The sequence below is a fragment of the Urocampus carinirostris genome, chromosome 16 (assembly GCF_059441175.1).
Source record: "Urocampus carinirostris isolate Australia breed hairy pipefish chromosome 16, RoL_Ucar_1.0, whole genome shotgun sequence".
In the NCBI taxonomy this organism is placed as follows: Eukaryota; Metazoa; Chordata; class Actinopteri; order Syngnathiformes; family Syngnathidae; genus Urocampus; species Urocampus carinirostris.
Window position 1 is genome coordinate 27,023,195 of NC_142364.1, and position 13,012 is coordinate 27,036,206.

Consider the following 13,012-nt stretch of genomic DNA (forward strand, 5'->3'; position numbering starts at 1 on the left):
ATAATTTTCATAACTTTCTCTTATTATTCATATTTATGTTTTCACATTGCGGTATATAATAAAATTCTTGTATGAAGCTAATAAGTTAAATTGTTGACACCCTAACAAACTACACATGTCTAAAAATTCAGTCACCATTCTTTATATATGAGAAATTATTCCTTCACTCCATTACAAATTATTTCTAAATGTTTATTTAAATTTTGTTTTGAATGTAAATTTGTTAGAAAAAAACAAATACATGAAATGTTTGTGGAATTCTCATAGCGTGTTGCCCTAATGAATTGTATATCCCATTTTTAATCCATCATTTCACCTTATTAAACATAATGAAAAATAATTGAATTAAATACAAATTTCAATAGAAGTTCATTAGAAAAATGACAGACGGGAGGAACAGTATGTACCAACTATTTGTACAAATAAAATACAGTTGATGTTTTATTGGGGAGAAATGACAACTTGTGCTTGCTGCATTTTTTAGGAATATGTATTTAAACAGAATAGAAAAATCTGTTGATAAAAAAACAAGATCTGAGTGCACAGTGCAATATGCTTTAAATTGTGATTTTTAAGAACTGTTTTTATTCCCATGGAAAGTGTCCAAGCAAGAAGTTGCAAACCTAAACAATATATGTAAAAGAACATTATATATATATATATTTTTTAAAATACTACTTACCCCTTCTCAAATGAGAAAAAAACCCTAGGCGTTTTGTCTGAATTGTGAATTGTAAAACTGACACAATAATTGCCATGATGTTCAGTGAAAAGATTGCACAATTTCCATTTCTGACCGAATGGAAGAATAAATCGTTTGGTGCTTCATTTCTTATGCCAATTTTAGCCTTTCCCACACACCCCAACCCCTTTTGTCTTTCACAGCCACTACTACACTCATAAATTGACAAACGCCCACCTAAAAATTGGAATGGGGCAGGGGGATATAAAGACTAGTGACAGGTGTAGTAACTGACTACATTATTGCTTGCGTTGCAGGAGACCGTTTGAAATTCTGCAATAAAATCTTGCTGATTTATACACAAAGGATGACCTCTTCTGAAGAATGTTTTTTTTACATAAATTGTGGCTGCCCTGTGTTTTCTTCTAAAGGAACCAATGGACAGCATAGACAACAAAAAAGTGGTGTCCCCAGAAGGGAACCCTGTGGAATGCCAGAACTGACCGCAGTAGGCTGTGCGTTTGATACATCTGCGACTTGTCATTTGTATCCGAAAGAAAGCTTTTGTTTACAAGTTTTTGTTATTGTCTTAAATGGAATTATAAGTATATAATAAAAGCACTAGTTGTATTGGTACCCAGGATCGGTGAATCCTCATATCAATATCAGCCTGAAAATAAAAAAAATGGTTTCAAATATTTTGAATTTTATCTCATCGAGTGCTGTTCTATCACTGTTTTAGAAGATATCAGGCCTTACAGGCTAAAATTGAAACTCCACTTTGATTTGACATCCCCTATCCATCCATTATCTGCACCGCTTATCCTCTGTAGGGTCACAGGAGTGCTGGAGCCCATCCCAGCTATCTTCGGGCAGTGGGCAGGGGACACCCTGAACTGGTTGCCAGCCAGTCGCAGGGCACAGAGGGACAGACAACTCACTCACTCATTCATTCACACCTAGGGACAATTTGGACTGGCCATTTAACCTGACATGCGTGTTTTCGGGAATGTGGGAGGAAACCGGAGTGCCCGGAGGAAACCCACGAAGGCAAGGGGGGAACATGCAAACCCCACATAGGAAGGTTTGATACCATGACATCAGAACTGTGCCGCAGACGCGCTAACCACTGCTGATTTTGACATTCTAAGACAAAAATAAGGTTATACATGATTTTGGAAATAGGTACTGTTCACTTTAAAGGGACATTTTGTATTACTTAGCACCTCCTACTGGTAAAAAAAACTTTCATTCAAAAACAATAATATTGATTTGAATGATAAGCAAAAATGTATGACCTATCAAATAAACCTGCCTCTTTTTAAATAATGGTACGTCAAATAATTTTCTTATATATTTCCATAACATCAGGATGCCTCAGAGAGAGCTGACATGGTTGTTTGCCATCTTGCTTCTTCGGGTACCCTCAAAAAACATAAACATTTTGAAAGGCTGGGCAAAAAAATGTGACTCGTTTTGGGTTCCACTACAAAATACAGCGACATCTACTGGTCAAATATTACAAGGTGTCCCTTTAAAAAGTTGATTAACTTAACAATTCTAAAGACAATTGAAATCTGATTAACTCCAGAACAGTGTTAAAGCTTCGACTAAAAGGTTTCCAATTGTTCTTTTTATTAAGAACGACAATTAACTAAAAAAATAAAGCTCTAAAGCTACATTAACTTAAGTCAAGCCACTTATTCTCAGTCGGGTCGCAGCGAGTTCAGAAGCCAATGCTCAATTCAGGAAATATTTTAAACTTAGATAGAAAAAAACAAACACTTATAATTAGAAAAAAAACCGCATCAAACACAATGGCTTATCTTTGCTATAAATGATCTTATTTTACTAGAAAAAAAAGAAAAACACCTCTGGAAAAAAGAACAAATATACTTAAAATATGCACAATGCTCTGTCAATGGGATAAGAGTTTATTCTTTGCGGTGTTATATTGATTTAAAAAATAAATAAAGCTGAAAAACAACAGCATAAAAAATGTTTGCCAAATTGCTTCAGAATCTTTGTGAATTTGGGTCATTTTAGTGTCGCTGATAATCTTCATAGTGGAAATTATTCAGAATATAATAATGTGACTGTTTAGAGTCACCATTTCCTGTATGTTTTATACACAAACATAAAAATGCTTTGAGCTGAGGCGGTGAATTTAAATACAAAGACGTAATACAAAAAAAACAAAATCTTCTAAAACTACTTTGTCCCTTGTTTTTGTCACCTAAAATTCATTTGGGTTACTCATATTTAAAAAGCAAGTCATGTTTATTTTTAAAGCCCTTTATCACAAAAAGTCTCAAGGACTTAACAGACCACCATGACAACATCCCCTGATCTAAAACCTACACGAGGGCAAGGAAAAACTCAAAAACCTCAGTATGAGGAAAATGAAAAACATTTGTGAAGGGGCCGCACATGATGTAATGTCAATGGTCAACATTTAATGACAACATATGTAATAGTAATATTTAAAAAAAAATGGACCACTCATAAGAAATGTTTTGGGTGCCAATGTTGTCCCCATCCCCCCTTTTTGTGTACAACAAAAATACTTCTACAGAAATGCCAGGATCTTTCATTCTGCAAAGAAAAAAATATTATATAAGTACTACAAAAATACTACAGTAAAACTAGAATACAAAACTATAATACAGAAATATTACAACAGTAATACTACAAAAATAGTACAGTGATACTCGAATATAAAACACTACTACAATAATATTACGACACAAATATTACAAAAATATAACAGTAATACTGCAAAGGTAATAAGGAAATACTAAGAAAATACTACAACAGAAAAACCTACGCTACAGAAAAAACCCAAATAACTACTACACTAAATTAAAAAAATTGTGCTATGATATAGGAACCTTTCATTACGGAAAAAAAAAATACTATAGAAATACGCCAAAAATACTTCTACAGTAAAACTAAAAGACAAAATATTACCACAGAAATATTGCATCAGAAAAACTACAAAAATACTACCACAGTAACACTAGAATATAAAATACAACTACAATAATATTGTGAGAGAAATATTACAAAATTAAAACTACCGTAATATTACAAAAATAATAAAGATATAGTACAAAAATACCACTACAGAAATCCTACCCTACAAAAATACCCCAAATAACTACAATACTAAATGTAAAATTTTGTGATTAAAAAATAGGGACTTTTCATTCCGAAAAGAAATCAATACTTTAGAATTACCATTAATATACTACTACAGTAATTCTAGAATAGGATACACTACTGGAGAAATACTAAAAAACAACTAATACAAAAATACTACCACAGTAATACTAGAATACAGAATACAACTACAATAATATTACGACAGAATTATTACAAAATTAAAACTACCGTAATATTACAAAAATAATAAAGAAATAGTGCAATAATACCACTGCAGAAATCCTACCCTACAAAAATACCCAAAATAACTACAATACTAAATATAAAATTTTGTGATAAAAAACAAGGACTTTTCATTTCGAAAATAAATCAATACTCTAGAATTACCATTAATATACTACTACAGTAATTCTAGAATAGGATACACTACTGGAGAAATACTAAAAAACAACTAATACAAAAATACTACCACAGTAATACTAGAATACAGAATACAACTACAATAATATTACGACAGAATTATTACAAAATTAAAACTACCGTAATATTACAAAAATAATAAAGAAATAGTGCAATAATACCACTACAGAAATCCTACCCTACAAAAATACCCAAAATAACTACAATACTAAATATAAAATTTTGTGATAAAAAACAAGGACTTTTCATTTCGAAAATAAATCAATACTCTAGAATTACCATTAATATACTACTACAGTAATTCTAGAATAGGAAACACTACTGGAGAAATACTAAAAAACAACTAATACAAAAATAGGACTACAGTAATACTATAATACAAACTATCACTACAGAAATATTACAACAGAAATACTACAAAGGTATTAAAGAAATACAACAAAAAAACTACAGTTGAAAGACAACAAAAACACTACAGAAATATTACTATGGAAATACTTTCACAATACTTAAAAATACCACTGCTGTAATACTGTAATACAAATTTACTACTACAGAAAATATACGACAGAAATACGACAAAAGTTCTACTACGGTAATATTACAACATAAACTCTACAATAATTCAACTACAGTAATACTGTAAAAATACTACAAAAATACTACAAAAATCTGACTGCAGAAATACTAAATAAATACAACTACACTAATACGAGAGAAACGTTACGCGAGTGGGTCCTGTTTCCGTTCTGGTCCTGACAGTATATTCATTTATAAATGAGAAAAATAGGATAGTTCACCAGAATCGGGCCCTTGATAAAATTTCCAAAAAGTTGAGATTAATTGACCCCGAATCGTGACTGCATATTATTTTCAGACATGTCAATTTTTTTTGTATTTGACATAAACTCATTTAGATGCTGTGCCACAACTTTTTTCCAGCATTTTAGAAAAAAATGCATAAATGGCAAGAAAATGATAGAAATAGAAAACAAAAATCATAAGTATGACATAACATGGCTCTTTTTTCGATTACTGCACCTTATGACTCATTAACGGGGTATTTTCCATTGAATGTGTCAACTACTGAGGAATAAACACTATATGATTTGACGTCATCGGGTGCCCCCAAACGGAAGGATACTACTTAAAAACGAGTCACTGTCCACCATGAGTACATGATTGTTTTCTATAAAAAAATGATAAGTAGAATCGTATTATCGGACGTTTTTTGCAGCACGCTTCCTCTTTGGGGGAGTCATGATGAAATAGAGGCGCGCTAACGTGACCTCGGCATGACTGTGCCCAGGCACTTCCGGCCGGGCCCCCAAAATCCTTCCCTCCCCCCGTTTAAATAACCTCAAGATTGAGAAAGAACGCTTCCTGTTCCGAATGCTTACGTACAGTCACAGATAAAAGAGGAAAATCTTGTTTCTTTTCAAACTAAAACGTTGATTGAAATAGCCAAAGAATTGTTATCTACCAAAACATAAAGCTCATTGCCCCGAATCCCGATTAGTTTAGAAACCAATTGAAAAATTATTGAATTTACTTATAAGTGGTGGATATTATTGTTATTCAATTGTTTTCATCCTTTCATTCCTTTGCCGACCACATCACAAATTTTGGTAAAAATTTACCGTAAATTTCAGACTAGAGGGGGCACCTGGATAAACGCCACACACAAATCGAAGAACGAAACTCAATTTTGGCTTTATATTAGCCGCACCGGATTTAAAGCTCCAGGTTTAAACAGCCTGAAGATCAAATAATTCATGTCATGTAATCATTATCATTACTTTTATTATTATGTCTTTATAATTTTAATTATCATTTAATTTGACGATAATCCCAATTATTTTTTCATATTTGTATTTTCACTATTCATCTTCATCATCAATTTTTTTTAATCTTTGTTGCGATTTTTAAATAATTTATTATATTTTGACTATTATTATGAATATTGTCATCATGTTTTAGATTATAACTTTTTTATGACCATTGTCATTATTATTATTATTGGCATCATCATCATTACTACTACTACTACTACTACTACTACTACTACTACGACTTTTATACCCCTTGTTTTTACTATAAATTTAATTATTATTTTACTTTGATTATTATTATCTTTGTAAACGTATTCTAATTTCATGATCATCATCAGTATCCGTTTGTGTGTTATCTTATTTCTAATTTTGTTATTAATATTTTTTAAATGTTTTTATTTAGGACCATTATTATCATAACTTTTCATCATATTTGTCACGGTTGCCATGGCGCCCAATTGGCCCCGCCCATGTGGTGCCAGCTGCAGCTTGTTGGCAGATTGGCTCCCTGTCAGAATTTAAACTCTGTCCTGTCAGTCCCCCTTTGTCGGTCCGTCTGCGAATCTCTGTTTTTACACGGCAAGCCCTTATTCACCTGTCCTGTTTATTGCTCCTGTTTGTCTCCCGCTACGATCTGTTTTGATCCTGTCTCTCATTATTCTTATCGTTTTACGATCATTATCGCTATTATTGTGGGCATCATCAACATTATTCTTACTACCACTACTATTATTATTGCTATATCTCTTATTTTAATTATGATTAACATCATCATTATTTTTTGTATTATGATCTTTGTCATGGGCAGCACTGCGGCTGAGTGGTTGCGCACAACCTCACAGTCCAGCTACTGCAATCTCCCCGTGTGGAGTTTGCATGTTCTCCCTGTGCCTGCGTGGGTTTCCTCCGGGCACTCCGGTTTCCTCCCACATCCCAAAAACATGCATGTCAGGTTAATTGGCCGGTCCAAATTGTCCCTAGGTGTGAATGAGCGATCGAATTGTCTGTCCCTGTGTGCCCTGCGACTGGCTGGCAACCGGTTCAGGGTGTCCCCTGCCCACTGCCCGAAGATAGCTGGGATAGGCTCCGGCACCCCCGTGACCCTACTGAGGACAAGCGGTGCAGATAATGGATGGATGGATGATCTTTGTCATTTTGATTTTTCATATTATTATTATCTCTCATGTTTATTCCTGGTGCAGCACCGCGGCGCAGTGGTTAGCGCATGTGCGGCACAGTTCATGTCTTGGGAACCTCCTGCGTGGGTTCAAATCCAGCTCCAGACTTCCTGTGCGAAGTTTGTATGTTCTCCCCGTGCTTGCGTGGGTTTCCTCCGGGCACTCCGGTTTCCTCCCACATTCCAAAAACATGCATTTCAGGTTGAATTGGCCAGTCCAAATTGTCCCTAGGTGCGAATGAGCGAGTGAGTTGTCTGTCCCCGTGTGCCCTGCGATTGGCTGGCAACCAGTTCAGGGTGTTCCCTGCCCACTGCCCGATGATTGCTGGGATGGGCTCCAGCACCCCCGCGACCCTACTGAGGATAAGCGGTTGCAGCTAATGAGATAATGAGATGAGATGTTTATTCCTATATGAACGATCATTCTTATCATCATTATTATCGTTTTTATAATTATCATCATCATCATTTGTTTTATTAATCGTTACTATTGATGAGGCAATGGCAAGCGTAGGCACGCCTAAACAAGACCCCGACCCGGGTTGGTGGGCATGTTCGGGCGTTGCCATTATGTCAATTAGGGAACCTGTAAACTCCCACCCGAAAGGCTACATCAGCACTTTGCAATGAAAAAATTCGGGGAAATCGGGTTGCCTCACAAAAACCTCTCACGTCACTTCCCGAGATGAGCAAGATGCGGTTTGCCAGCACTTCTTTAAAAAAACACTTAGCAGACGCACAACATGGAGAGATGCAAGAGACGCTCGCCACCTTGCCGAAAGTGACCGTGGTGGCCAAATTGACAAAGGCGACGAGTAAAAGGATGATTGGACGCTCGCTTTGGACTCAGTGGAAGGACACATCAAAAAGTAAGCGATGATTTGGGTGGGCCATTCACTTGGCAATGTTTAAACAGAAGTTTGCATCGAGAGGTTAACACAGATGGTGTAAAAAGTGATAAACAGAGGAAGCTAGAGAAAGATTTTGTAGATCAGAGATGTTCATACTACTTGATCTTGGGGCAAGGTATAGAAAATCGATGTTACAAAAGCCACTTTGATTTTTATTTTAACTGCAGTTCACCGAACACACCAATACTACTAACTTGTTTTGTAAAAGTAACCCAAATAGCTCATTATAATGTTTTACAAAACAGATCTATTCAAAGCTGTCAGTAGTAAATTAGCAACTTTTTTTTGTGTATGTTTTTTTTAACAGAATGTACACATTTTAAAGCAAAACTTTCATATTTAGTTTATAGAATGGAACACAAATGTACCCCAGGATGTAGTTTGGACACCTATGCTGAAATAAGTCAAACAGCCAGACAGAGATTGACCAAAAAAAAAACCACAAACAAAAACAATCGATATAGACCGACAGCCAGGGGGCTATAATGTAACACAACCAGAATAAATACAGCAGGGGTCTCAAATTGTATTGTATTGGGGGCTGCCAAACGTCTGGCTGAGTTTAGGCCAAACGAGGTTTTCCAAAAGAAAGACTCTGATCTACCCTTCTAAACTATTTAGACAAAACATTCTACACTACATATAAACCTTAAAATCAAAGATTTGATATGAAAATGAATCAATCAAGCAGCAATATTAGAATCCATTCCGAGTGGGCTGCACTTTCATTAAACTTTCTTAATAAGGTGTGGGCCTCAACTTATCATCTGGGGTGCTGCAATTGGCCCCGGGGCCAAAGATTTGAGATCCATGAAATACTGTAACATGGACAAACATAGGTAGACAGAAGAAGATATTGACAGATAGCCAATGAGAGAAAGAGAAAAAAAAATAATGAGATGGACAAATAGCTCTGGGGAGACATTGATGCAGTCGATCACATAGTTTTACCTGTCTCTCCAGTATTCCCTGCTCTCCTGCTGCTTCTACTAACCACCAACCATGCGGCCTCCATCAGGCCTCGTCAATGTTCTGAGTCCCTCCAACGCATTTTGAAGCTGTCCAGGCTTGCGCAGAAGGAGTCTGGGGACCTCATCAAAACTTATGTGAGTCTGGACCTCCCAAAAGTCTCTCAGGTGTGATCCTTTAAGGAAGGTTTCAATATCCTTTCATATTCCTTTTTTGCAGAAAGCTTCCCAGGGTGACATGTCAGATGCCTTCTGTCAGGCTTCACTCCAGGACATCCCAGATGCCACCATCTCCGGGTTCAAGGTGTATGAGCGCCTGGAGAGCATCGTGGATCACCTATGGGCCTTTTTACCACACCTGAAGCGTGTCTATGACCAGCAAATGGACCTTCAAGACCCCAGCAGTCCGGTGCTGGTCCAGCTCGGCAATGCAGGCCAACGCGGTCGAAGCTTAGGGGCCCTGGTTGCGGACTTCTACAGGGATACCTTCCCCAACTTGCAGGAACCAGAGGAACCCCCGGTCCTGGACCCAGCAGCTCAATATGTGTTCCAGCAGAAGGTCTACGGATGCACAGTGGTTAAGACCTACAAGGATTTCCTGACCAATGCAGTCCGGGAATTGAGGAGCCTCAAGGGAAAAGTTTGCAGAGGAAGAAGAAGTTTCAACTCCTTGTGATACCATCAAAGAAAGTGATTGACTCGAGGCCTATTTATTATATTTATATTTATATAGAATATTTATTTTGAAAATGATGGGACATGTTCTGTGTTGCAATGGGAAGAGGAACTGGACTTGTTATATCATGAAGGTATTCACGTTACCCAGCAGCTTAATAAATAAGGGTAATAAAAACTCAGTTTGTTAGTCTAACACTGATCATTTATGCATGGATAATTGGTTTAGGTTGACAAATTACGCTGTTCGACACTTCTGAAGGTACTAACGTGGACTTTTTGCACATCTCAACTTGCCACGGCTGCATGCTGGTTTAAGATCAGGTAATTGTGTAATTTTGTAACTGTAATCCTGTGCAGTCCTTTGAGACATTTTTGTGATTAAGGGCTATATAAATAAATTTGACTTGACTTGACTTGACTTTCTAGTGGCTGTTTAGCAACCAAAAACCTTAAATTGAAAAATATTTTTAATATGTGATTAAAAATGCAATATGATTTATTTAAAGGGACACTGTGTAATATTTGACAACTAAATATCGATGTATTGTGTTGTGTAACCAAAACCAGGTGCTACAAATCACATGGACAAATACAAACTACAAAGACTCAAAGTGACCAAACTGCATCTTTTTATTCATCTCAAGTTTTTGGGCTTTTGGGGATACCTTTAGCAGCAAGATGGGAGTGTCAGTGTGCGTCATGTTATGTAAAATATATACAAATGTCTTGACCTATGAGTATGTACAAAAAAGGCATGTTTATAAGATATTCCATGTATTTTTGCTTAATATTGATATCAATATAGTTTTTTTAATGAATTGTTATTATGATTATTTTTACCTTTAGGTGGCGGTACATTATACACATCATCCCTTTAGTGTATTGGTACGTGCAATGATAGCTTTGTCATAGCCGTCTAACAATCAAAAACCTGAAATTGAAGTAATGGTTAAATGTGATAAATCAATGCAATAGTAGGCTTCGAAGTATTTATTCAAAAGTATCAGCCATTCATTTTCAGATGAAAGGGAATTTTTTGCGTTGATGGTATCGGTACACGGTATGAGAATTAATGACTACTCAAGATTTGTTTGTCTCAAAAACTCGAACAACATGATTGTTAGAATTGTGTCTGTATTGTTATTTGTATTATAACACTTACAAGATACGTGCAATTGAGTACCTAGACATCCAGACGAAAAAATTGTGTTTGGATTGCCATGCCTTCAACTATCTCAAAATCAGGAAGCGTTTGAGAGCGTGATGATGACAGACGTGGCACACGAGGAGACGCGTCTGGACGCTCGATCGCCGCCACCGTGTCTCGCCGTTTTGCCGGAATCATCACTGGAAAACTCATGAAATATCAGGAAACGTGCTGTTGCAATTAGGCTACAGTTATGTTTCTCATAAGTTGCTTGAAATAGGCAATAAATGACTAAAAGAGAAAATAAAAGCCATTAAATACAGTACCTAGCGAAAGCATTGGCACATTTCAGGCTTTAAACTTAAACCTAAAAAAAGGAATTATTCTATGAATTAACAACATGTCAAACACGATTGTGAAGTGGTACCAAAATATTTTAATATTATATAAACATATTATATTTCCAACAAAAATACTTAAAAGTAGGTGTTGCAAAAAAAAAAACTCTCGTGTTCTCTCAGCTCAGCCAACTGACTCTGGATATTCCCTTATGACTTCTTAATGTTCTGATGTCGACCCAAATGACGAACATTGACAAGCAGAGTGCATCTGGAGGTCATGAAGTCTCAGATTAAACGCACCAGCTCTGTAATACACTGCAGATACAAATTAGAGGACAATCATCCATCCATTATCTGCACCGCTTATCCTCACTAGGGTCGCGGGGGTGCAGGTTCCCATCCCAGCTATCTCCGGGCAGTGGGCAGAGGACACCCTGAACCGGTTGCCAGCCAGTCGCAGGGACAGACAATTCGCTCGCTCATTCACACCTAGGGACAATTTGGACTGGCCAATTCACATGACATGCATTTTTTTGGAATGTAGGAGGAAACCGGAGTGCCCGGAGGAAACCCGGGCAAGCACGAGGAGAACATGCAAAATCCACACAGGAGGTTTGATCTCATGACCTCTGAACTGTGCTGCACACACGCTAACCACTGCGCCGCCATGCTAAATTAGGGAACAACTTATAGAAATTGAATAACTTTGAAAGAATACCTTCTTCACTGCTCAACAGATAAATACAGTTTAATTGTGTTTATACCTTGGTAATACAATACTTTTTTCACAAAATGGGTATTTCACAAAAAAAAAAAAAAAATTCAGAAAATGCGCTGATTAAAATTAGAGAACACCCATTCATTCTTCCATTATCTGCACCGCTTATCCTCAGTAAGGTCGCGACGATGCTGGAGCCCATCCCAGCTATCTTCGGGTAGTGGGCAGGGGACACCCTGAACTGGTTGCCAGCCAGTCACAGGGCACATGGAGACAGACAACTCACTCGCTCATTCACACCTAGGGACAATTTGGACCTAACATGCGTTTTTTGGAATGTGGGAGGAAACCGGACTGCCCGGAGTAAACCCACGCAAACACGGGGAGAACATGCAAATTCCTTACAGGAAGGTTCGATCTCGTGACCTCGGGACTGTGGCGCACAAGCGCTAACCACTGTGCTGCCGATTAGAGAACACACTGATCAAAATTAGATACCAATAATGACGTTGGCATGGGAAAACATTCTGAGGGTTACAACAGTGAGCAATTAGTAAGAAGTGTACAGGCTTCTTCTGTTGAATGACTTTTGCTCATCTTAGGATAGCACTAGTCTCTAACACTGCTCTGCAGTAGCTCAGGAGGTAGAGCGCTTGTCTTTGGATCAAGGGATCCCAGTTCGAATCCCGGCTCGTCCGTGTTACATGTCGAAGTGTCCTTGGGTAAGACACTGAACCTCTAATACCCCCAATAAGCAGGTTAGCGCCTTACATGGCTGCACGGCCGCTATTGGGAAATGTGGAGCACATTGTAAAGCGCTTTGGGAAGTCATTGACTTGAAAAGCGCTATATAAATGCAGATCATTTCAGATGATTTCATTTCATTAGATCCAAATAGATTTGCTTTCATCACTGAAGTGAACTTTGGACCAGTTCTCCTCTGTCCACACAACATGCTCACTCCGTTTTAATT

The 13,012-nt window shown here is 37.1% G+C and overlaps 1 protein-coding gene across 1 annotated transcript; it reads left to right on the forward strand.

The window, feature by feature from the left end:
- Positions 1 to 7,961: 7,961 nt before the first annotated feature.
- m17 (IL-6 subfamily cytokine M17) lies at positions 7,962 to 9,922 on the forward strand. Its single transcript, XM_088319650.1, has 3 exons — positions 7,962 to 8,145; positions 9,151 to 9,293; positions 9,376 to 9,922. Exons 1-3 carry the CDS (start codon positions 7,962 to 7,964, stop codon positions 9,829 to 9,831), a joined length of 783 nt encoding a protein of 260 aa, XP_088175776.1. The 3' UTR covers positions 9,832 to 9,922.
- The last annotated feature ends 3,090 nt before the right edge of the window (positions 9,923 to 13,012 follow it).